The sequence below is a fragment of the Hyperoodon ampullatus genome (genome assembly GCF_949752795.1).
Source record: "Hyperoodon ampullatus genome assembly, chromosome: 19".
In the NCBI taxonomy this organism is placed as follows: domain Eukaryota; kingdom Metazoa; phylum Chordata; class Mammalia; order Artiodactyla; family Ziphiidae; genus Hyperoodon; species Hyperoodon ampullatus.
In genome coordinates, this window is record NC_136932.1 from 45961601 (window position 1) to 45985442 (window position 23842).

General features: G+C 54.0%; 4 protein-coding genes across 6 annotated transcripts; 3 read left to right on the forward strand and 1 right to left on the reverse strand.

Annotated features, from left to right (window-relative positions):
- The first annotated feature begins 1535 nt into the window (after positions 1-1535).
- Positions 1536-3317, forward strand: TLCD1 (TLC domain containing 1). The gene is made up of 4 exons (XM_079725776.1): positions 1536-1823; positions 2153-2235; positions 2329-2411; positions 2811-3317. The coding sequence occupies exons 1-4, from the start codon at positions 1630-1632 to the stop codon at positions 3192-3194; spliced, it is 744 nt and encodes a 247-aa protein (XP_079581902.1). The 5' UTR covers positions 1536-1629; the 3' UTR covers positions 3195-3317.
- Positions 3318-3787: 470 nt separating this feature from the next.
- On the reverse strand, positions 3788-7209 carry RPL23A (ribosomal protein L23a). 3 transcript variants are annotated; one of them, XM_079725869.1, is made up of 5 exons: positions 7170-7209; positions 6391-6574; positions 4655-4831; positions 4083-4152; positions 3788-3822 (listed from the first exon to the last, which is right to left on the reverse strand). In XM_079725869.1, exons 1-5 carry the CDS (start codon positions 7192-7194, stop codon positions 3802-3804), a joined length of 477 nt encoding a protein of 158 aa, XP_079581995.1. In that variant the 5' UTR covers positions 7195-7209; the 3' UTR covers positions 3788-3801. The 3 variants fall into 3 exon arrangements, with proteins under 3 accessions (XP_079581995.1, XP_079581996.1, XP_079581994.1); XM_079725870.1 differs by having other exon boundaries at positions 3788-3848; XM_079725868.1 differs by having other exon boundaries at positions 3788-3866.
- Positions 7210-8439: 1230 nt separating this feature from the next.
- On the forward strand, positions 8440-12228 carry RAB34 (RAB34, member RAS oncogene family; the record flags this gene model as incomplete). Its single annotated transcript, XM_079726047.1, is given in 12 exon segments — positions 8440-8512; positions 8515-8584; positions 9388-9466; positions 9679-9770; positions 10610-10675; positions 10778-10879; positions 10995-11059; positions 11185-11236; positions 11426-11507; positions 11587-11677; positions 11791-11898; positions 11981-12228. Coding segments are annotated over 12 exon segments (948 nt in total). The 3' UTR covers positions 12049-12228.
- Positions 12229-16017: 3789 nt separating this feature from the next.
- On the forward strand, positions 16018-23436 carry PROCA1 (protein interacting with cyclin A1; the record flags this gene model as incomplete). Its single annotated transcript, XM_079724778.1, is given in 7 exon segments — positions 16018-16105; positions 19809-19895; positions 21984-22024; positions 22026-22120; positions 22402-22557; positions 22636-22753; positions 22755-23436. Coding segments are annotated over 7 exon segments (1176 nt in total). The 3' UTR covers positions 23346-23436.
- Positions 23437-23842: the final 406 nt, after the last annotated feature.

Genomic DNA, 23842 nt, shown 5'->3' on the forward strand with positions numbered 1-23842 from the left:
TACCTGAAAGCTTCGGGGAGAGGGGGAAAGACTTTTGTTCGGCTGATATGGGTTCAAGGCTTCTGCCCAGAGGTAGGGGGTCGTCGGTTAGTACAATTGTCTAAGATCTTGACCAGAAGTGAGTTTAATTCCAGGTCGCTCCCTGGCGCCTCCTGCTCTTCACGAGCTCCATAAAAGCTCAGTTTAGGGAGCAGGAAGGATGGTGATTAGCTAAGGGATAGCATCCCTATTTGAGTGGGCGAGGAACGTGGGGAAAGGGGTGTTCATCTTCAGCTCCCACCCTGCCCCTTGAAAGGGTGCCCAAACCTACCCACATGGAATGACCACTGGAAGGGCCCCTCATGAGGGACCCTCAGTCTGGCTCAGGCCGCTGTGGCTGTCGGACAAAGCTGCCCTGTGAGCAAAGGGGAGAGCAGAGGAGAAGGCCGCTCAGCCGGCACACTCCGTGCTCTCCCCTAGAAACCGATCGGGCCTTGGTTGACCAAGAAGCCCCAGAGGGGTTAATGTGTAACCTTGGAGCCGTCAGGGGAGGCAGGACAAACACCCAAACCGCTTTGCGCCTCGGGTTTCTGGCTTTTCCTCCCTCTCGCAGCACCTCCACCACCTCCCCCCCGCCCCCGCCCCCACTACTCCTTTCTCCTTTACCCCCGCCCCCGCCTCTCCGCCGCCCTTCAGTTTGCCTGGTTCCTTCGCGGGCGGGAGGGGATCCCGCGCCACGGTGAGAACAGGCTGACACCTAGTGGTCGCGAGCTGCAACTGCTCCACGCCACTGGCCTGCAGAGTGAGGGTCACCCCAGCGGCCTGGGCAAATCGGCCGTCTTCCCCGCCCCAGCCTCCAGGGAGCAGGGAGAAGAGAGCTGGGACTGTCTGAGGGAGGATTGTGACTGCCGCGCGGCCCCAGGAACCCAAGAGCCGGACGGGAGGATGGGTGATGAGTTAGTCGACAGTTTCTAGGCACCGACTCGGTGCGGGACGAGGTAGAGGCAGGTAAACGTATTCGTCTTGGGCTCGAAGAAGCTAGTGATCCAGTGGTACGAGGTCCGGGCGGAGATCACAGTCCGAAGCGGGGCAACGGCTGGTCCCCAGAACCAGGGATTAAGGACGTGGGTTGTGACGGGCCTCGCTTAGTTCTGCCCACAAAGGAGTCGAGGGAGGGGAGAGAGAGTTATCTCAGTATCCGCCCAGGAAGGGGAGCCGGGACCCCTGGGGAAAGTGGTTATGCGGGTTAACGAGGCCAAGCGAGCGAAGTGGGACTCCGTCGGCAGTCGGGAGCTGCCAGCGAGGGGTGGCTCGATGGCGGCGCCCCCAGGACAGCCCATTTTGCCCGAAGTCCGTGGGATCCTCGAGGCGCCAGAGGGGGCCCCGGGAAATGGGGCTCGCGCCCTCCGCGCTGCAGAGGCGCCGGAGGGGCGGGGACAGGCGGGCGGGGCGGGAAGGGGGCGGGGGCAGAGGCCGTTGGGGAGGGAACTGGAGGAGCGAAGGGGCCTAGAGGTCTCCGCCGAAACCGTGTGTGTGAGGCCGGCGGCCGGCAGCAGAGGCGTCCGGGGTGGACCGGCCCGAGAGGGAGCCCCTTTCCCGAACGGCCGGAGGAGGCCACCTAGAGGGCGGACAGAGGCAGGGAGGGCCAGCATGCCCCCAATGCTGTTCCCCGCCCTGCCGCTGCTCCTGGGCGCCACGCTGACCTTCCGGGCGCTCCGGCACGCGCTCTGTCGCCTGCCCCTGCCTGCGCACGTGCGCGCCGACCCCCTGCGCACCTGGCGCTGGCACAACCTTCTCGTCTCCTTCGCCCATTCCATTGTATCAGGGATCTGGGCGCTGCTGTGGTGAGTGGAGGACTGGGGGAGTGAAGGTGGCCCGGGGACCCCGCGTTACTCTTTCCATCACTCACCGGAGGGCTAAGGCCCAGGCAGTCTCACCCGATTCCCGGTTTAAAATGCTGTCCAAACAGGAGCGGCAGCAGCGCCTGGGGAGCGGGGGGGTTCTCACCTGGGAAACAGGAGACACCTGGGTTTCAGCCGAGCCCCTCCTGGCTCCCCCGTCAGCCAATAGCGCCAGCCCAGACCCTCGGGGGACTGGCAAGGGTAATGGAGGGGGAAGTTGTGGGTCCTTGGGGATCCTGAGATGAGATCCTGCCTTCTCCCTTCCCTTCCAGTATATGGCAGACCCCTGAGATGCTGGTGGACGTTGAGAGCGCATGGTCGCTTTCTGGCTATCTGCTTGTTTGCTTTTCCGCAGGTAGGTCTTGCCCAAGAAACATTAAAAAGGGGGGACAGGGATGAGATGCTTGTTCAGTACCATTTATGACCTCTTCCTCCAACCCTCCGCTAGGGTACTTCATCCACGACACTCTGGATATTGTGGTTAGCCAACAGGCACGAGCTTCTTGGGAATACCTCGTCCACCACGTCATGGTGAGAAGCAGGGGATGTGGTGTAGGCCTGGTGCTAGCAACCTAGTCTCAGCTGTCTTTCTGAACCTGGGAGGTAAAGACCATCTTTTCTTAACTCCATCCCCAGCCTGTGTCCCACATCTTCTCATGCTAGAATGCTGACGGCTGGGTCTCTAGGCCCTTGCTTCACTATTTGAGGCCAGCAATCATGGCCTCACCTTCTAAGACTGGAAACTCCACCCAGAGAATCTGTGGGCAGGGACCAAAATTTAGTCTTGTTGAATCCCTGTAAACTGTATTTCAGAAAGCAAATAAGGGAAGATTTCCTACCCCTCAATCTGGTAGCCTTGTTATTCCCACCAACTTCCAGGAAAGCCTTGACATATGGGTTCCCTAACCCGTTCTCTCCCTTGCCTTGTAGGCTATGGGTGCCTTCTTTTCAGGCATCTTTTGGAGCAGATTTGTTGGTGGGGGCGTCCTAACACTGCTGGTGGAGGTCAGCAACATCTTTCTCACAATACGGATGATGATGAAGATCAATAATGCTCAGGACCTCCTCCTCTATCGAGTCAACAAATACATCAACTTGTTTATGTACTTTCTTTTCCGCCTGGCCCCTCAGGCCTACCTCACCCATTTCTTCTTGGGTTACGCCGGCCAGAGTAACCTGGGAACCTTTCTGCTGGGCATCCTGCTTATGCTGGATGTCATGATTCTCATCTACTTTTCCCGCCTCCTCCGCTCTGACTTCTGCCCCCAAGGTGTCCCCAGCCGGCAACACAAAGACAAGTTCTTGATTGAGTGAAAAGCGCAGTTAGGTACTTGTGGCAAGGACAGCAAACACAGCCAAGAACACCCTCACACGGACTGAGAAGAGATTTAGCCCCTTGCCTGAGGTGTCCTCTGGGGCCAGCCACTCCACCTTTCAAGCCTGCATTCACTATTGAAAACACTAATGAAAGCACTCTTCTGAAGTCCTTGTCCTTCCTTGGGCAAGGGGTGAGGGAAGCAGACAGACCGGTTGGACATGGTAGATGGGTATGGGGACAGGGTGCTACCGGAAAGCCAGCCAACCCACACTGCCCTGAAATGGATGCTAACGAAAACTCTGGATATTGGTTTCATACAAAGCCTCTTCCAGAGATAAAGGAAGGGGTTCTTGCAAAGCTTCTTGCTTGGTCTCTTACCTCATGATGGAGGACAAGTTGTAGTTGTCCTAAGACAATCAACTCTAGTCTGGGTCACAAATATCTGTTACAGGTATGGTGAGGTGATAGGGCTGAGTGTTCCAACAGGTTAAGTAGACCAAGAGTCTTGCCCAAGCCCTGTTACTTAGGTGTGTATATACTATAGTATGGCCTCCCACCCAGAAATCCACATAAAGAAAAGAAACATACATATAGTGAAAACTTTTATATTTTAGAATTAGCCAGCTGGACTCAGTTTAGATGATCCCAATCTGAAAAACAAAAGGGAGCTTTGTTACTGGGAGTTGAAATGTGAGTATTAAGCGGGAATTGTCAAAGTTAAAAAGCAAACTGAGGGCACATGGTGAGGGGTAGGGCCTATTAAAGACGGGGCACAGTCAGTCAGTTGGAACTAATCACCGAAGTCAGGGTTTGGTCACTAACAGACACATCATTTGCACCCAGGAAGCGGGGGTGTTAAGGAGTTTGTAGCAAAGGAAGCTTACTTTGTTGGCAACATCCAAAGCGTCATAGTCAGGAGCCAGTCGAACATATGCCTTCTTCTCTCCATCAGGCCTAGGGTGGAGGAGGAAGCCTTAGTCCCTACCACCCTCACTGCCCCCATCCATGCCCCTCCTTCCTCCCCAGTCTTCTGGCGTATCAGTGGTTCCTTTGTTCATGTCATTTTTTCCCCCCAAATAGTGATTTTTCCATCATTTGCGCAGAGGGGGTCAGGGAAGCCACTAAGCCACAAAGGAAGCCAATTCCATTTTATGGGAAACACCACAGGCATTCTGACATTAACTGTATCTTACTCTAGGGTCTGCTTCTGTCTAGAGGTAGGGATCAAGAAAATGAGCACCAACCCCTTAAGTCCTAGAGGCAGGACAGCTGATGTTTCCTCAGAAGCTCATACTCCATACAAGGGGCTGCAATTACAGCAGGGGCTGCTCACTGGGAAGTCTACTTCTGATCCCAAAAGCAGCATCAAGGAATTGCATGCCATTCAGGTTTCCTGGCTTCTGACAAGAGGCCCAGAGGCCCTGGGTTCCTCCGCATCCCACAGGACTCCACTCACCTGATCAGGGTGTTGACCTTAGCCACGTCAATGTCATAGAGCTTCTTCACAGCCTGTTTAATTTGGTGCTTGTTGGCCTTGACATCCACAATGAACACCAATGTGTTGTTGTCTTCTATTTTCTTCATGGCTGACTCGGTGGTGAGGGGGAACTTGATGATGGCATAATGGTCAAGCCTGGGAGAGAGGCAAAATGGGGTCAACTGGCCTGGGCCCAGTAAAATAAAGAACGGGCCCTCTTTTGGAGCCCAGGTGCGTCAGACGATGAGGCAGCAATCATCTGTGTCAGACTTTGGTCGCTGAACAGTGTCATCACGTGCACCCTGAAACTTAGGGACCTGGAGCCTCAGCTTGGGGATGTCTCAAGGGCTTTCATCCTTTAAATGATTAAACAATCATTTTTGAGTTCCAACCTTCTTCATTCTTTTACCTGACCTCAACATTTCTGAAGAGCAAATTTCTAGAAGAAATTTGAGACTTAAGAGGTTAGACAACTTAACCCAAGAGCACAAAGTTAAGACTATGGAATCTAGAAACTCAGGCTAGGGTTCCGAAGAATGTTGGTGCTTCACTATGAGGCTGAATTGACTGTTTTGCCCCCTTTGGTTGCTGAAAACTGGCTTACAAGCCATCAATTCTTTTTTTTTTTTTTTTTTTTTTTTTTTTGCGGTACACGGGCCTTTCACCGCCGCGGCCTCCCCCGTTGCGGAGCACAGGCTCCGGACACGCAGGCTCAGCGGCCATGGCTCACGGGCCTAGCTGCTCCGTGGCATGTGGGATCCTCCCGGACCGGGGCACGAACCCGTGTCCCTGCATCGGCAGGCGGACTCTCAACCACTGCGCCACCAGGGAAACCCAAGCCATCAATTCTTGAAAGCAAATTTTTATTTACAGCTCAGGTTAAAGTTACAGTGGCCATCTAACACAGCTTTCCCCCTGAAATTTAGAGAAGCAAGGTTCTATTTGCCTGGGTACACCATCCTCTTTTGAAGGTAGAGATCAGATCTCAATCTCTCATCACACTAAATTCTAGGTCCAAATGGCAGTAAAAATTCTGTCAAGTCCATTTCTCCGTGGACACAATCCACTCTCCTGCCTTTTTCTTAGGCAGCAGTGGGAGGACCCATTGGTGGTAACCACTACCATGGCTCTAAACTGTGCTCCCTAAGGTCGGTCATTACGACTAGTGACACCAAAACACTCAAGTACCCTAACCTTTCCCACTCACTCCCCCAACCATTTCTTGAGTGTAAACATTTGGGAAAGTGAATGAAAAGAAGTTGCCATACACTGCTCTAGGTCTTCACTGTCCAATATAGATAAATGAATCTCATCAATCTAGAATCATCCCACATCCTCACCTTCAAGGACTATTCCCCACAGCAAAGATTTTAAAAAGTGCAACGAGGAGCAACCTAAACCTGGAACCCCGAACAAAGAACATCTAAGTCCCACTTTATACTCACAAGAAAGTAGACTACATATGAAATGATGATTAACCTAACAATTCGCTAATCTTGACAGTGACTCTGGGTTGTTTTAAACAATTCCTGCTAATATGCTAAACACGCCTCCTTTCGTTCTTAAATAGGGCATTATTCTCTTCATACTTCCTTTAGAGAAGCACACTAGGTACCAACATGGTTTTGAGAAGCCATGCTCTAGGTTTGGTAAATTTCCAAATTACCAATGGAGGATACCCAAACATCTTTTCATGGGTACGGGGCAGTACTGACTTGTTTCTCCTAGGGGCGCTCTTCCGAGGATATTTGGGCTGCCTCCTGAGCCGCAGTGTTTTGGGCCGTCGGAAGGTGGGTGACGTCCGGATCTTCTTTTTTTTGTGGCTGTGTACGCCTTTCAACACTGCTTTCTTGGCCTTCAAAGCCTTTGCTTTGGCTTCGGCTTTGGGAGGGGCAGGGACTGAGAGAAGGAAAGAAAACGAGGGTGCGGGATTCAGAAATCAATCACTTCTGGCCTCAAGACCCACAGTGGGCGCCCCAGGCCACACGTGCATCAGTGGTTCCTTTGAAGACATCACAGGTCTCAGGAGTTACAAATTTTTCCATCATATGCACGATTCTAGGGAGAACTTGCGATACGATGAGAAAGAAACTAGCAACAGCCGAACGCTTGACACTTGCTAAAAATGTGAACTAGTAGTTTTATGTATACCATCGCCCAGCCATTGGCGGAGAGTATATAGCCCCATTTAACATGGGGATAAAAGGGAAGTTGAGGGTACCGATTCCTTACAGGCCTAGAGACATGGAGCTCCCCAGAGCCGACTGTCTGGCTGTCCCCCGCAGGTGGTACCGGCCGGGCTTGCCTCCCCAACACCCTTCACTGAAGCCCAGACCACGAGGCTGGGCCCACGCGCTCCTCAGCGTTGCCAAAACTCGAGGAGCGGTCCCACAGCAGACACCGCAAGGCCTGGCTCAGCCACCATCCTCCCAGTCCATTCACTCTGCGGGGACCCCAGGCCAGCCAGCTGTGTATCCCCAGCCCCCGCACACACCTTCCTTCTTCGCCTTCGGCGCCATCTTCGTGAAAAGGGTTTCCTAGACTTGTTCCCACGGGCTTATAGAGTCAAGTCTCACAGAAGACTCGCGATACTTTTTAGTTAAAGCTGATTGGATACTCTGCAGCGCGGCGCCCGCCGGGAATGGTAGTTAGATTTTATTTCCTCGCGAGAGGAATTAAACTAGCACCACCCCTCCGTTTGTTAGACCCTAAAGCTTCATGGGGGTTGTAGTTTTTTGGAGACGCGTGTTTATTTTATGTGGCGGGTGGATGGTGTAGCCTGCACCTGCACGGGACTGAGCACTTCACATCTTGAGCAGCTTTAGGGAGGAGGATTACAGGATTGCAGTTCCACTGCAAACTGGAATTAGTATACTGTAGTTAGATTGACTCAGGTAGAGTGAAGCAAAATTCTAGAACGTTAGAGCAGAATTTGCCCAGTCCAACTCCCTCAGACATCTGTGGAAATTGAGGTCGAGAGAGGGGACACGGATTATTTATAACACGGTGATTAGGTGGCAGAAAAAGTCGAGTCAGGCGGAGGGGAAGAGCAAAGTGTCAGAAGTAGGAGGTGGCCACATTGCCCCTATGACAGATTTCATGCATCTTCCCGTTAATAGTCTTGAAGAGACTCTACCAATTATTCCAAATACCCAGAGATCAGATTTCTCCAGGATACGCTCGTTCTTCTTGGGAATAATTTCATTCACAGTCCCCTCCCTTTAAGCAGTCTTCTCTTCCTTGCTCCAGTCATCTTTGCGTCCCCAAATTCAGTTCCTGACACAGAGCAAGGTTTAGTAAACGCTCGGGTTTTCTTTGAAGGACTGTGCTTATCCCATATCACATCGCCTTTCTGTCCTCCCCCTCCTCTCCTGGAATCACCTTTGAAGGTGAGATCTGTTGTGTGCTACCCCCTCTTCTAGCCTGCAGACTGCAAAAAAGAAAAGTCCTGGGGGGGTGGGGGTAGATTTCAATGGGGTCAGAGCGAAGAACGCCCATACCAAAGGAGAGTCCCCAAGTCCCAGAGCGGTGACTTCTCCAAAGGGAGGAATTCTGGGTCCCCTAGCCCTCCTTTATCCTCCACCAAGGGAGGCAGCTTGGTCTTCGGCGCCCCAGGCCCCCAATCTAACACGGCAGCCTTGGAGGAAAACGCACCAGATTTCGGACCTCTCTCTCCTTGGTGGCACCTCGTTCCGACCCTGGCACCCCCTCTACGCTCCCCACCACCACCTCCCAGGGCAGAAGGGCGAGTGGGGGCAGACCCTATGAGTCACGTCCTGGGCCTGGAGTTGAGGAGGGAAGCGCCGCCTCTCCTAGGGCCCCTTCTCTCCCCCTTTCCCCTCCCGCTGGTTCCTGGCGCAGCCAGATGCTGCGCAGCGATCACCGATTCCCCATCACCAATTCGACTGGGTAAGGGTCCCCATGGAGGCTCCGCCCGGCACAGGAGGTGCAGGGGAGAGAGACCTGGGGGATCCCGATCTGGGCAGGTTCCAACCAGGGTGAGGGCGGGCCCGCAGCCGGGTGAGGCGTCTGCAGGGGGAGCCTGACCTGGGGCAGCGCTGGCGGGAGGAGGGGAGGGGGAGGCTGGGGCGGACTGCGAGGCCTGGAGCTGCCGGGAGAGGGGCGGGGGGCGGCCCTTTTCCAGGAATTTCCGGGGATCAAGTTACAGCGCTTGCGAAGGGAGAGCCGAGTGGGACGCGAGGCCCTGCAGCGCACTGGGCCCCTCGCCCCCTCCTCCAGCAGTCCACCGGCCGTGCTGTGCCGTCCCTGCCCACACTGACCCCGTGTGGCGGGGCCGCTCCGCGCCCCCGGGCTTCTCTGTTATGGTAGGGTCGCCTCAACCCCGAGTTGTCGTCGGGTCTTCTCGGCCTCGAGTTATTGTAGGAACTATCCGGCCCCGGGTTATTGTAGGGTCAGCGCGGGCTCGGGTCCCCCCAGACGGGACTCCACGCCCCAACTTGGCGGCCGAGGGGTCTCCTCGCCCTCGAGTCGTCCTGGGGACGCCCCGGGCCCGGGTGATTGTGGGTTCGCCCCGGCCCCGGGTGATTGTCTCATCCCCGTGGCCCGCGGTGGTTGTAGCGTCCCCGAGGCCACGGGCTCCCGTAGGCTCCCCGTGGCCCCGAGTTATAGTCGGGACCCCTCGGTCGCGGGTGATTGTCGGGTCTCCACGGGCCCGGGTCGCTGGGGCGGATCAGGCCTCCGCGCCTTCTCAGGGCGCCCCGCAAGGCCGCAGGCAAGATGAACATTCTGGCGCCGGTGCGGAGGGACCGCGTCCTGACGGAGCTGCCCCAGGTAGGCGCCAGGGCCACGTCGGGCTTCTGGCTGCGGTGGGTGTGGGCGGGGAGGAGGCGGCACCAGACCAGTAACAGGCTTGGGCCCAGCCCTGCCGCCCAGCTAGGCCTGCTGCTTCTGGGTGGTCCCCTCCCCATCCCCCGCCGCGGGCTGCTTGGTTGCGGGAAGAGGGCCAGGATTGGGCGAGTCCCGTACTCTTCCCTCCCTCTCAGTGCCTGAGGAAGGAGGCCGCTTTGCACGTGCACAAAGACTTCCACCCCCGCGTCACCTGCGCCTGCCAGGAGCACCGGACAGGCACCGTGGGGTGAGTTAGAGACACCCGGAACGAAGAAAGAAAGTCCCAGGAAACCTGTAGTCAAAGCAAGCGTACAGAGCCAACAACTGGAGGCTCCGTTTCAGCTTTTACCAGCTACATGGTTATTCCCGCTTTTCATAACCCCTGTGTGCTCCCGTTTCTTCCAGCTAGGTTGTGGCAAGTCCTAAGAGATGGGGTGGGTAGGAAGGTGGCAGTTTAATTCCTGACACAGAGAAGGTGTCCAACATGAGGGCGTGGTCACCAGCTCAGTTTCCCACACACCATCTATTTGAGCTCCAGGGCAGGGAGCAGTCCTAGAGGGATGAGTCCTATTGTGGGTAAAAAAAGATAACACTGTTAACAGTTGCCACCAGTAATTGAGCATTTACTGTGTGCCCAAGCAGTGTGTTGTATACTATTATTGTCTTTTATTAAATGGAAAACACCACCACTTTTAAGATGTATCCTGATTTCAGAGATGTTAGAATGTATGTTTGTGTGTGTGTGTATGTCTCAGAATATAGGACATTTATCTCATTTTAACCTTCACAAAAACCCAGTAAAATGTATGTTAAATCCCCACTTAACAAAGGTTGAAACTGAGGCTCAGAGAAGCTGAGAAACTTGTCCTAAGTCACACAGCTAGTAAGTGAGAGCCGGAATTCAAAATCATGTCTCTCTGATACTAAAACAAAAACACTCCTCCCCAGCATATCTGTCCAGGCCTGGTGTCTATGGTAACCTCAGCCTGGGTGCAGCTACCTTTGTGGACCTACTAGGGAGCACTGGGACTCCTCTGAGTGAGAGAGCTAGCGCTCACTTTTCCTGCCCACTCTTGTGTCCAGCAGATTTAAGATCTCCAAGGTCATTGTGGTGGGGGACCTGTCAGTGGGGAAGACTTGTCTCATTAATAGGTAAGAGGGTGCTGCAGCTGAACTGGTCTGGGCTGGGCAGAGTGGGCCCAGGTCTAGCCAGGTGGGCTGGGCTCAGGACCAGAGCATCTGGTGCCCCCTCAGGTTCTGCAAAGACACCTTTGATAAGAACTACAAGGCCACCATCGGAGTGGACTTTGAGATGGAACGATTTGAAGTGCTGGGCGTCCCCTTCAGTCTGCAGCTGTGAGTTCTTCCTCCACTCCTTCCCGCCGTTCCTTCTCCCAGCACCTATCTCCCACCGCGGCCACCAGCACCACCCGGCCCCACACATACCTGTGTTCCCCCCTCTTCCTCCCAGCTGGGACACCGCTGGACAGGAGAGGTTCAAATGCATTGCATCGACCTACTACCGAGGAGCTCAAGGTAAGGGCCACGGTTAAGTGGGGTAGGTGGGAGCACCTGGCCTCTAGTCTAGGGCTGGAGGGATTGTGGAAATGAACCAGTAGTGTCTTCCCCAACACTCTGCATGTTTTCTTCCACTCTTCCAGCCATCATCATCGTTTTCAACCTGAATGATGTGGCCTCCCTGGAGCATACCAAGTACGTGTGCATGCTGAACTATAATGGGGGCTCTGGGAAGAGAAGGTTCAGAAAAGAGGGGGGTCAGGAGCATGGAGGGGAAGGAGAAGAATGTATCCAGGACCAGAGAGAGGGTCCCTGGGTGTATAAGTGTCAGCGGGGGGAGCCTGTCTAGCTCCCTCATCCCTTGCTGTCCACTGTCTATGGCAGGCAGTGGCTAGCTGATGCACTCAAGGAGAATGACCCTTCCAGTGTGCTTCTCTTCCTCGTGGGTTCCAAGAAGGACCTGAGTGTGAGTGTGCCAGTGGGGGGAATTCCCACCTTGACAAGGGAAACCCCACCCCCAGCACCTGACTCTGACTTTTCCTCAGACTCCTGCTCAGTATATGCTAATGGAGAAAGATGCACTCAAGGTGGCCCAAGAGATGAAGGCCGAGTACTGGGCAGTCTCATCTCTCACTGGTGAGTCAGAGGCATCCCGCCTTCTGCTGTGGCATTCCTGCCTACCTTGCCTCTCACTCCTACACTCCAGCTGTGCTCATTGACCCCAGGCCTGAAACTGCTCCCTGTGTCAGGTGAAAATGTCCGGGAATTCTTCTTTCGTGTGACGGCCCTGACCTTTGAGGCTAACGTGCTGGCTGAGCTGGAGAAATCGGGGTCCCGGCGTATTGGGGATGTTGTCCGTGAGTGCCCGCCTGGAGGAGGGTGGCAGAGGGCACAGGGACCCTCCAATCCCTGCCTCACATGTTTCTCACCCTTCTTCAGGCATCAACAGCGATGACAGCAACCTCTACCTAACTGCCAGCAAGAAGAAGCCCATGTGTTGCCCATAACGGGTGAGGGTACTGTCCAGAGACTGCCCAGCCCTGGGGCAGTGTGCCACCTTTACTCCCCCAGAGCTCAACCCCTGGACATTTGCACTGACTTTTTCCAGACCAAAGAACTGCCCCTTGGTGGCAGTATCCCCAGAGGTGTAGCTGGGACCATGCTAGTCACTTCCTGCTCCCAGGCACCGTGCCAAAAACTGGATGCCCCTCTCCTCCAGGGCTCTCCAGGTTGCCCAGTGGTAGGGAGGTGGGTGGGCCCTGCTGCTCTTACTCAGCCTGCTGGGCCCTCTGGGTTTGAGGATGCTTAATGGTCCCAGCCTCACACTATGCCTTATGCATTAAAATATCTGTTATTAGCAGGTTAGGTGCTGGAGTCCTTTGTGGGGGATCAGGGATGTGAAATGGGCAGGGCTGTATGATGATCTTGGGACTGGAGCCTTCTGGGATTCTGGCCATTCCTGGCCTCTGGGCAGGCCTCAGGCAGGCTAGGAGCTCAGGGACCACGTTTGGGGGATGCACCGAACCCTCACTGGATGACATCTGAATAATTTTTGAGATCTTTGAGAGCCCTTTTCCTTTGGTCCCTTCCCCCCAAATGTCTCCTGCTACATCGTGCTTATACCCAAGTCCACCATTGGATAATATTTTTTTTTTCACCTTTTTCCTGCCTGTCCTTTAAAAAATATTTCTCTGAGGGGAACACAGTGAGAAGGGAATGAGTTTTGGGTGCTTTTTGGGTTGACCAGAAGGCCCAGGAAGGTAGAGGCAGGGCTCTTACTCAGAAAATGTGCTATCTGATAACATCTAACTATATTAGTTAACAAAATTATCAGTAGCGTATTCTTATATTTTAAAACAATTAAAAAACTAAATTGGATTAAAGATAAGACATACGGGGACTTCCCTGGTGGTCCAGTGGTAAAGAATCCACCTTACAATGCAGGGGACGCGGGTTCGATCCCTGGTCAGGGAACTAAGATCCCACATGCTGTGGGGCAACTAAGCCTGCGCGCCACAACTACTGGGCTCACACGACTCAACTAGAGCCCGCGTGCCACAAACTACCGAGCCCACAGGCCCTGGAGCCTGAGAGCCACAACTAGAGAAAAACCCACACACCACAACCAGAGAGAAGCCTGCATGCCAGAACAAAAGATCCCGCATGCCTCAACGAAGATCCCGCATGCTGCAACTAAGACCCAACGCGGCCAAAAAAAAAAAAAAAAAAGACATACATTTTCCCCTCTTCAAAAAAAAAACACGTGCTCCAAGTCAGGAGGATCTGCATTTGAATCCTTGCTGTCCATCCTGGGACACTCAGACACATCACTTATCCTCTGTGACTTAGTTTCCTCATCTCTATTATTATTTTGGGGGGGGGGCATGCCATGCGGCCTATGGGATCTCAGTTCCCTGACCAGGGATTGAACCTGCGATGGCAGTGAAAGCCCGGAATCCTAACCACCAGGCCACCAGGGAACTCCCAGTTGCCTCCTCTGTGAAATGAGGTTTCATGGATGAAATAAGATAAATCACTAACATACACAGGAAGAGCTCAAAAACCTTAACTATTATAATAACAGTTTGGGTGAAGAGTGACCAAGAACCTGGCTCACTGTTGACATCCAGAGAGCCAGAGATAGGCTGGAAGTGTCTCAGATATCTGGGCCAACAATGGAGGGACACATGTGGCCTGGTGTCATCCTGGGAGGTCATGGAGGGTCAAGATTAGAACACAGATCCTCTTTCCCAGTCAGCAAGTGTTCATCCTTTGCTTCCATTCTTTTTTTTAAAATTTAAATTGGAGTATAGTTGCTTTACACTGCTGTGTCAGTTTCTGCTATACAGCAAAGTGAATCAGCCATACGTATACATATATCCCCTCTGTTTTGGATTTCCTTCCCATTTAGGTCACCACAGAGCACTTGAGTAGAGTTCTCTGTGCTATACAGTAGGTTCTCATTAGTTACCTATTTTGTACATAGTAGTGTATATATGTCAATCCCGATATTTTGCTTCCATTCTTACCCACTACTCTATTCTAGAAGAGTTGGCTTTTCTTCACTCTCCCCCTTCTCCTGGCTTCCCCTCCCCTGCTGTTCTTATTTATTTTTTTTAAACTATTTTATTTATTTTTATTTTTGGCTGTGTGTGTCTTTGTTGCTGCACACAGGCTTTCTTCAGTTGCGGTGAGCGGGGGCTTCTCTTGTTGTGGAGCATGGGCTCTAGGCACGTGGGCTTCAGTAGTTGTGGCACATGGGCTCAGTAGTTATGGCTCACGGGCTCTAGAGCGCGGGCTCAGTAGTTGTGGCACACTGGCTTAGTTGCTCTGCGGCATGTGGGATCTTCCCAGGGCAGGGCTCGAACCCGTGTCCCCTGCATTAGCAGGCGGATTCTGAGCCCCTGCGCCACCAGGGAAGTCCTCCCTGCTGTTCTTAGAGTTCTCTAAAGCTACAGTGGGTGAGAGGGTCTGGGTGGTGATCCTGCCACTCCGGCTGCTGGGTCTTGAGGAAGGTGGAGGTTGAGATCATGCAGAGCAGCAACAGGAGAGGCCCTTGATGGCTCTGGAGAAAACAAAGTTTAAGCAACATCCTTATCCCTTCTCTCCATCCTTTGAGGCATATCCTGGCTTTGGAGCCTGGTACCAAGAGAAATTGAGAGGTGTGATGTGTGGAAAGTTAGTGATGTGGCTGTAACACTTTTTTCACACTCTCCTGGAATTGTTTTTCCATCTCTGTTCCCTTACAGGACTGTGATCCCCAACTCTTACCTTACAGTGTGTGTGTGTGTGTGTGTGTGTGTGTGTGTCGTGCACCACAGTACTGCTGTGGAGTGTTTGTGCTGCGTGGAGCGTGGGCAGCAGGAGTATGGGTCTGTGTTCTGGGTGGTGTATGTGAGGGGCGTGTGCATGTGTGCGTGTTGCGTTGGTCCGTGTGGTGAGTAGATTTTTTTACCTGCGCTAGAGTGTGATACATGCATGTGCAGTGTGTATACTATACTTAAGGGTGAGAGGGCTGTGCGCTGTGAGGGGCGTGTGTCGTAGGTGACTATGCGTGCAGCTTGCCCTGCTCCCCGCATGGGGCAAGCCTATGGAGATACGACATGAGGTTGCAAGAGTGAAATAAAGCACTAACACACACAGGAAGAGCTCAAAAACCTTAACTATTATAATAAATATTTGGGGGAAGAGTGACCACGATTCTTTGGCTCTATGTTGATGTCTATATTGGGCAGTATTGTCTCAATATAGGGTGCCCCATGGGGGCTAGGAGGGGGCGCTGTGGGTGGGCGCCGCAGCGGAGGTTGCGAGCCGACATCACGTCTTCATTAGCCGGGCTCCAGTGGAAGGGCCTGCGGATGGGGAGAGAGAGCGAGAGCGAGCCCGGCCTCCCGCCAGGGAAGGAGGGACCTTGCAAGAGCCAGGATGGCGGGTTGGAGTTTAGAGGGAGTAGCCCCCTAGGCACGCGGACAGGGGCCCGAGGGTAGATTGGGCGGGACTAAGGGCAGCGGCTGGGTTCCGAAGGATTGGGAGGGGCCCGGAGGTTGAGAGAATGGTTGGGGCGGGGCTAAGAACGGGGTTAGGGGCGGGGCTAGGGTCTGGGGGTAGGACTAAACCTGGAACAGATCTGGAGAGGAACTAGGGATGGGATTGAGGGCTGGGCCTCAGCGGCCGAGCTAAAGTTTAGGCCTAAGATAATGGGGAGGTGCTAATGTTAAAGTTGAACAAAGAGGGAGAGGCCCGGAATGAACTGGGAGGACCCGGATGAAGAGCGCAGCGGAAGCTCAGACTTGGGCTAAGACAACGCAGCCTAGAGCGGAGGGAGGCGGGAGACTGGGCAAGCATGAGGCGGAGTTAAGGGCTGGACTGGGGCGAAGCTGAGATTGCGGTTTACGTTGGACTCGGCCAAGCTGAGGTTCAGGGTTGGACTTCTGCGAGGAAGAGTCTTGTAGAGACGAAGAACTAGGCTGAGAGATATGTGGGTTAGGACGACACTGAGGATTGAAAGGTGGACTAAGGAAAAAACTGAGGACGATACCAGCTGGTGGGACGAGAGCAGCACCGGTAAGGAGTGGACGTGGCAGCAGATTAGGGGAGGGCTTCCAGCTGGGGGCGTGGCATGGGGGCTGGCTTGAGAACCCAAGGGGGGTGTGGAACCTGAGAGAGCCCGACGAAGGAGGCGGGGCCAAGGAATGGCTGGGGCGGAGTTAGGATCTGGGGGTGGGCTCACGTCGAGACATGGACCAATGATTGAGGACTGGGGTCCTGAGGACCTGGAGAACCGCCTGCGCGTTCAGTTGGGGTGGTCCGGTTGAAGCCAGAGCTGAGGCCTCCGGTTGTAAGGCTGGAAGGCGTTGCTGTGCCGCACCGGGGTCCCAAGCCGCTGCCCAAGAAGTGCGGGGCTTGGCTGGAGCCCATGGTCCAGCGGCCAACTAGTCGCCGGGGCTGGGGCGGGAGGTTTCATTGACTCCGGGGCAGGAAAAAGGCTGGAAGTTCCGCCTCCAGATGTGGGCGGGGCCAGGGAGGCATTTCCAAGGAGACGGGAGCTGCCCTGCCTTGCTCCCTCCTCTTCCCTCCTTCCCTTCCTTGGTTACTCCCTCCCTTCCTTCCTCCTTCCCTCCCTCCTTCCCCCGTTCTGCTGCCCGGGTACCCCACCTGAAACCCTACCCCTTGTGCCGCAAGGTCGGGGGGAGCGCCTCAGCTCGCCAGACTGGGAGGGTTCTGTACAAATGAGCATCACCTGTGAGTTTTGAGTGTTAGGCCCCTGCGCCAAGAATAATACCCTACTGAGAAAGAGACCACGAGCCTCCCTCTTCCTTTTAAGCTATCACTCTCATTCATTATGAAGTCCCCTCTGTGTTCAACTTAAGTCACTTCTGCTGAGGAGCTCTGGACTGCTTCCGACTGAAGGTCTGAGGAGAGTTATTAAATCCCTCCCCTTGGCAGAGTTGTAATTGTCAGGGCTTCTTGGGGGTGTCGGGGGAGTTAGTCAGTGGACCCTGCATATAAGCCTCTTCCATGGTGACTGGAGAGAGCAAGGAGAGTTTGAATCCTGAAGCTGGCTCGCGCTCCTCTGGCCTGACCTTAGGGTCCAGGCTGGATACGGGAGGCTATGGAGTCAGGACTGAGTAAAACCAGAGGGTGAGGAATTGGCTATATTAGAGTTGAAAAGCCGGTGTAATGGGAAGTGATAGCTGGCAGGACAGGTTTTGGATAGGAACCATAAGTAGACAGGCTGAAAGAGCATAGACTATGGAGCCAGGAAAACTGGATTTGAATCCTATCTCTGTCATCTGTTAACTTGTGTCTTTGGACAGGTTACTTACTGTAAGGCTCTCTGTCCCCATCCATAAAATGGACTTTGGTGAGGATTTAGAATCAAAGGCATATTTTAAAAGCCCCCCGCCGTCCCGAAAAAAAGCCCAGCACAGTGCCTGACATTAGGAAGATGCTCATCCAAGGTCAATTCTCCTTCCCTAGAAAAGTGCCCAGGTTTGAACCCTGAGCAGAATCTCCAATGCCATAGCTTCTTTGTGGCTCCAGTAGGGGCTTTATTCTCTTCTACTCATGTGTTCATTCAATCAACCAACATTTACTGAGCACTTTCCATGTTCCAGGATCTATAGATACAGAGGTGGATTAAATATAGGCCTTGTTCTCAAGTTGCTGTAAACACATGAAGTACATTGGCGCAGGGTAAAGGGGCAAAAGAGAAGTGTGACCCATTCTACTTGGATAGCATCGTTCTTTCCAAGATGAGCAGGTGTTCCTGGGGAGTGGGAGGCAGGAGAGAAGGAATGGAAAAGGGAGGGGTGGGAGGAGGGATGGATGGACAAGAGGAACTTATAACAGAAGAACCAGGGCCTGGGTCCTGGGGACCAGTTCTGTCCTGATAAGGAGTTCTTACCTCATCCTGAAGGCAGTGGAATGCTATTAAAGAGGAGGAATGTGCTGAACCGGTTTGGCTGCATTGTGAGGACTGGATATGGGTAGTGAGACAGAAGTCAGGGAGGCCAGGCAGCAGGTTACTCCAGCTGTCTTGGTCAGAGATAATGAAGGTCTAAACCAAGACAGAGGCAGATATGGGGGCAGGTAGGCATGGCAAGACTTGGTCATCAGGTTGGTGAGAAGTGAGGGAAAGAATGATCCCTAGATTTCTAGCTGAGGTGTCGCTCCCTGAAATGGAAGATACAAGAGGAGGTGGTTCATGAAGGGTAGGGAGAAGATGGTGGGTTCATATGGGACATGCTGGTTTGATGTTTTGGGAATGTCCAAGAGGACATTGGCTACATGCTCAGGAAAGCAGTCTGAATTGGAGACCCAGATTTATGTCATTTTATTAGTGGATGTTGAAACCATGGAAGTGGATAACATTATCCAAGACAAGCCTGTAGCTTCTTCTGAGAAGGAGACCAAAGACAGAACCTTGGTAATCACCAATTTAAGGGGTACAGCAGAGAAAGAGGGGACAGCAAAGGAGTTAGGAAAGAACTAAAAAGCTGGGAAGGAAGAGAGATGAGAGGGGTCTGTCATGGGAGCCAAAGGAACAGTGTGCAGAAGAAAGAGATTGATTGGTCAACAGGGTCAAGTGAGATGAGACTAAAAGAAGGCCACTGGGTTTGGCTATTAGATCACTGGTGGCCTTTGCCTGGGCTATTCTGCTAGAGGGGCTGGGATGGCTGCCATGCTGTAGGTGGCTGGAGTAGAAGAGAGAGGTAGAGACTGAGCTCACTTAAGTAGGGATGAGGCTTCCTTCACTGGTGCCTAGTAAAGCTAACCCATCCGTTCAATGAGGGAGTGAATAAACTTGGATTGAAAAGGAAGAGGGGTGGGATATGCAGTGGCAGAGTGAGAAACAGGGTTCATAGAGTGTTTTGTTTGAAGATGTTCATAGCTTGTAAGGAGAAAAAAAAAAACCCAAAACGCTAAAGAGGCCGAAGGCGAGAATTCTGGCTGGGACCTAGAGTTCAGGTGCTTGGGCAGGAGGAAGGAGGGCCACTTCCCCAGGCTGGAAGTTGATGAGGGTGGGGGCAGCCATAGATAATGCTGGTGAAATTTTGTGCTGAGAGGAACAGAAGCAGGGTAGGAGTTTCCAGGAAAGTGCTTGGAGTTTCATTCATTCCTTCCATTAATTTTGAGTACTTCCTGTGCTGTGGAAAATAGAAGGAGCTCACCAGGGACCAGTAGAAGGATGACCGAGTGCCACTGAAAGCCCAGCTGAAGTCCCCAAGCAGTCAGCTACCTTCCTTAAGCAGGACTCAGCTCCAGTACCCCAAAGGACAAAGCTAGTTGTAGGAGGAGAAAGGAAGTGGCAGACTCTACCCTGTGGTTGCTGATGGAGCCGCTGCCGGTTGGAGTTGTCTTTGGGAACACCCTGGGACAGTTCCTGACACTGTCCCTTCTTGCCTGGACTCTGGCTCGCTCCTATTCATGACTCCAGATTCAGCTCCTGTTCTGCTTCTTCCAAGAAGGTCACCCCATCCCTGTCTCAGTGGGTGTCCTTGTCCTGTCCTCCCACAGGCCTTCCTCCCCACCATTTCCCTCCCTACCAGTGTCTGCCTCACACTACTGTCATGCACTGTGCCACAGACCTCTCCTGCCTCTCCCCTCCTCATCCCCTCCCCCAGCCCCTTGACGGCAGGGACTGTTGTGTCGTTCTTTTAATCTCTGCATCTTCTGGGGACTGCACCTGGAGCTTCTCAGGAAATGTTTTTTGAATGAATGGCATGGGGAGGGGGGCTGCTGTTACCTCTCTGTACTCTCTCAGATATAAACAGGTTACCCATCTGGGAGAGAGGACATCTGCTGGCTGGTGTGGCGTCCAGCACTGACGCATCTACCTTCTCCTCGGAAGGTGGGTCTGTCTGGGGGAATCTCTGGCCCCAGGGGTCCCCACCACCCCTCACCTGGTGGTAGGCAGAAGGGAGAGAAGTGTCTGGTCCTGAAGGGGTCACCCAGCTGCCCTACCCTGAGACCCCTTCTTGTGCCAGACAGAGAGGGCCGCTCCTTCCAGGAAGCCACAATCACCCCTTTCCTTTGTACGGCACTTTATGTATGGTGCACCAATATCTTTGACACATGTAAACTGAGTCCTCCCAACAACCCTGCAAAATAGGTATTACCGTCATCCCCATTTTGTGAATAAGGAAAGGAAGGCTCAGAGAAGGAAAGTAACTTGCCCTAGGTCACCCAGCTAGACTTGGACTCAGGCCTGACTACAAGTTCAGAGCAGTTGCCACCTTTGCTCCAGTTCAGCCGTGCTGGAGAAAGCCCGAGGTGGTGGTGCAGGACTCTTACTCCGCCTGCCTCTTATCTCCCTGAGATGGAGAAAGGGCCTGGGAGGAAGGGAAGCAGAAAGGGCGGCCACTAAGTGGATCAGGGGTGTACGGGGGACCCGGGCCCCCCAGAGTCTGCTGGGGGGAGGGAAGGGGAGGAAGAATGGAGGGGAGGCTCAGACCAAGCTGCCGTCTCATCTCTCAAGTACTTTAAGGCCACTTGGAGTAACACACCCCCAGCCTGATTAGCTACTAGCTGGTGGCCAGTGTGAGGTCTTGCCCCAGTTCCACCCCTTGTAGGGGCTGGATAAAGCCACAGCCCTCCTGGCCTGTTTGGGGGGAGTTAGCCAGCTGTAGCACCTCAAGCCGGGCTGCCCTGGAACTTGCGAGTGCCCGCCCCCTTCCTCCTCTGGGAGCGGGTGGAGCTGGAGTTCAGGGGGAACCTGCAGGAAGGTGCCTTGTCCTCCCGGCACAGGGAATCACTTCATGGGCTTTAGATGGTGGCCCAAGGGGAGAGCCATTGGTAGACTGGGGCCTTAGGCAGGGTCACAGGTGAGGCTGGGAGACACCAGTGTGTGCACAGGGCTTGCATTCAGCTGAGCAAAAGAGGTAGGAACCTTTCTTCAGGCCTCTCCCCTAATCCCCAGGCCTCTCCCCAGCAGCTTCTCCCCTGTGCCCTGGGACATGGTATCTGTGTTGCCTACAAGGGGTGGACTGTTCAAGTCTGTGGCTCTAAGGACTGGGGAGAGAGAATGGATGGGGGATGGGAACTTGATGAGTAAAAGAGAAGGGAAAGAACCAAGAGTGAGTCTGGGAAAGGGGAGAGAAGTGAGAGTGAGAAAGGTGTCAGAGGGAGGAGAGAGAAGGAGGGAAAGGGAAGAGTCAGCAGGAGAAGCCAAGGAATGTGACGCACTGGAGGCCTAGCTCCCCTCCAGGCTTGAGCTGTCATGCTGCAGCAGGCCCTGGGGCTGCAGTGGCTTCAGAGGCTATGAGAGGTCGGACACTGGCCTCCTGGGCCTGTGTGGGGCACGCGTAGGAACTGAGGCTGCTGCTGCCGCCAGCTTTAACTGCTGGGGACTCTGAAGTGGTGCTCCCCTCTGCCATGGCAAGAGGGCCCTCCCTTACCCAGGCACTCCGTGCAGTGGGGTAGCTGACAACTCTGAGCACTGGGTGGGGGGCAGGCAGAGGGCCCTGGGAAGGAAGGTAGGCTCCCACAGAAGGCAGGGGAGGGGAAGAGGCAGGTGTCACAGGACAGCAAGGGGGACTTGGTGAGACACTGTCCTGAGAGTCTGCGAGGGGCAGGCAGAGTCACACGCAGTGGACTGGGGAGAGGAGAGCGCTGGGCTGAGTTACTGCTACTCAGCAGTAGAAGCAGCTGTGGGGGGAATTCCCTGGTGGTCCAGTGGTTAGGACTTGGCGCTTTCACTGTCGGGGCCCAGGTCCAATCCCTCGTTGGGGGAACTGAGATCCCACAAGCTGCATGGCACGGCCAAAAAAAAAAAAAAAAAAGAAAGAAACAGCTATGGGGGGGCGGAGGGAGGGACGATGGTGGCAGCAGGTGAACTTGGTGAAGCCTTTAGATTGAGCTGTGGGAAGGGAGATCCAGGTATGCTGCCGCTGCTGCGCAGTACAACCCAGACTCTTACCCCAGACTCCTACCCCACCAGGTGAATTCAAGGACACTGACAGGTGCTGCTGGAAACACAAGAAAGTGCACCAGGCACATCATCCATCCCTTCACCTCTTACTATGGCCACCACGATGTGCACCTGCACGCTATCAGCCACTGTGACTGTGATTCTAGGTAAGGGCCCTCCTCCTTGGGAGACCCACAGCCCAGGAGAGACTCCTGGGTAGAGCCAGATCCAAAATTTTCACTGTGGTTCCCTGCTTCAGCTTTGACCTGGTGCTGCCAGCCCGGCCCCAGCTTTTGTAAACCTGGCTTGTGTTCCAGGAGCCACGGGGAGGTCTTTTGGCAGACGGGGCTGAACCCAGTGGAAGCCTGCTGTCCCTCAGTCTTCTTGCTCTGGGCCCCTTGGGGAGTCATGGAGGCAGGGGAGCCAGCCTGAGTCCCCTGTGTGGCAGGCTGAAGGACTGCTCAGAGAAGACATATAGCAGTTCCAGAGATGTGGGCCTAACCTGCTCCCAAGATGTGGACTCGGCCAGTTTCAACATCATCCAGTGCCCATGCTTTGAGCTCATCCCAGAGGGAGAGTGTGTGGAGCCGTTCTGGTGTGGCTGGTGAGTGCCAGCGGGCTGATGGGGGTCACTGGCCCCCACACTCCGTCAGCCGTCTTTCCCTGTTCTCCTCTCCCCCAGGTGCAAAAGCTACAGGTCTGTCTCCATGGCAGTGATCCACCATCCCATCCACCGTGAGTGTGGGGCAGATGACCTAAATCAAGAAGAGGAAGAGGAGGAGGAGGAAGAGGAGGATGATGGAGGAGGAGGAAGAGGAGGAGGAGGAGGAGGAGGAAGAAAGCAAGCCTCCCATCCCGACCCACGTGGGGCCCCCCGCCCTCCCCACCAACACAGGTATGGGCATGGTCACAGGTAGCCCTGACCTAGCAGCTCCCATCACCATCTGGCATTCCGAAAGCCCCACAGCGAAGTCCCAGGGCAATAAGGCGATCAAGAAGATAAAGAAGAAAAAGGAAAAAGAGAAAGACAAGGAGGAGGAGATGGACGAAAAGGCAAAGGTGAAGAGAAAAGTCAAGAAGGGCAAGTTGACTAAGAAGAAAAGCCCAGTTAAATCAGAATCACCTCCAGACTTAAGCCGATTGTTAAGCCCAAGAGAGTTGGCCAGGATGTCAGAGTCCAGCCCAGACAGCCGGCAAGATCTGGAGAGTGAGGACAGTTACAATGACCCTGGGTGGGAGGAACCCTCCAGTGAGGATATTGTGGAGTTTTCATCAACCAGGAAGAGAGAGAAGAACAGGGTCCATGCCAAGAAGCCCGGGATGAAGACCTCGCCAGTCAAGAAGGTCAACAAGAGGAAATCTCCCCCAGCATCAAACCCCAATCTCAGTTGAGGCCAGGGCGACCAGGGTGAAGAATAAATGCGAACATGCCTGTAGCTGACCCCCTGCTTCTCTCTCCCTCCAACCTGGCTACTTCTGGCAGGGAGGGGGCAGCCTCTGGGCATAACTGGAGCCAAGGGGCTAAGGAGCTGCAGGTGTTTCTGAAGGGCAATCCATCTTTCAAGAGGAAGCCCAGAGAAGGCAGGTGGGAGGGCAGGGAAGGGGCACAGCCTGTTTCTCTGTAACATCCTAGGTCCAGGGCAGGAGAAGAGCCCCTCTGGGTGGGAAGGAGGCTTCCTGTCTACTGGGAGACAGGTCAGCGCAAAATCCACTTGGTGATAGGCATTGTGTGCAGCGATACCACTGATAAATTGAGCCTTTTAACCCACTCTGTGCCGCCTTGCCTGGCCTTTCCCTACTCTAAGTGGCCTTGGGGCAGGTGCTGGTGGCATCAAAAGGAACATGAACCTTCCCAGCTGGTGTGGCCCTGCTCCTGCTAGGCCCTTCTA

Coding starts and splice junctions, on each gene's coding strand:
- RPL23A (XM_079725868.1), bottom strand. CDS start 7,194: ATGGCGCCGAAGGCGAAGAAGGAAG. Junction 4,832..6,390: donor AGCGCCCCTAGGAGAAACAA/GTCAGTACTGCC, acceptor CCTCTCTCCCAG/GCTTGACCATTATGCCATCA. Junction 4,153..4,654: donor AAGGTCAACACCCTGATCAG/GTGAGTGGAGTC, acceptor CCTCCACCCTAG/GCCTGATGGAGAGAAGAAGG.
- TLCD1 (XM_079725776.1), top strand. CDS start 1,630: ATGCCCCCAATGCTGTTCCCCGCCCTGCCGCTGCTCCTGGGCGCCACG. Junction 2,236..2,328: donor GCTTGTTTGCTTTTCCGCAG/GTAGGTCTTGCC, acceptor ACCCTCCGCTAG/GGTACTTCATCCACGACACT. Junction 2,412..2,810: donor ACCTCGTCCACCACGTCATG/GTGAGAAGCAGG, acceptor CTTGCCTTGTAG/GCTATGGGTGCCTTCTTTTC.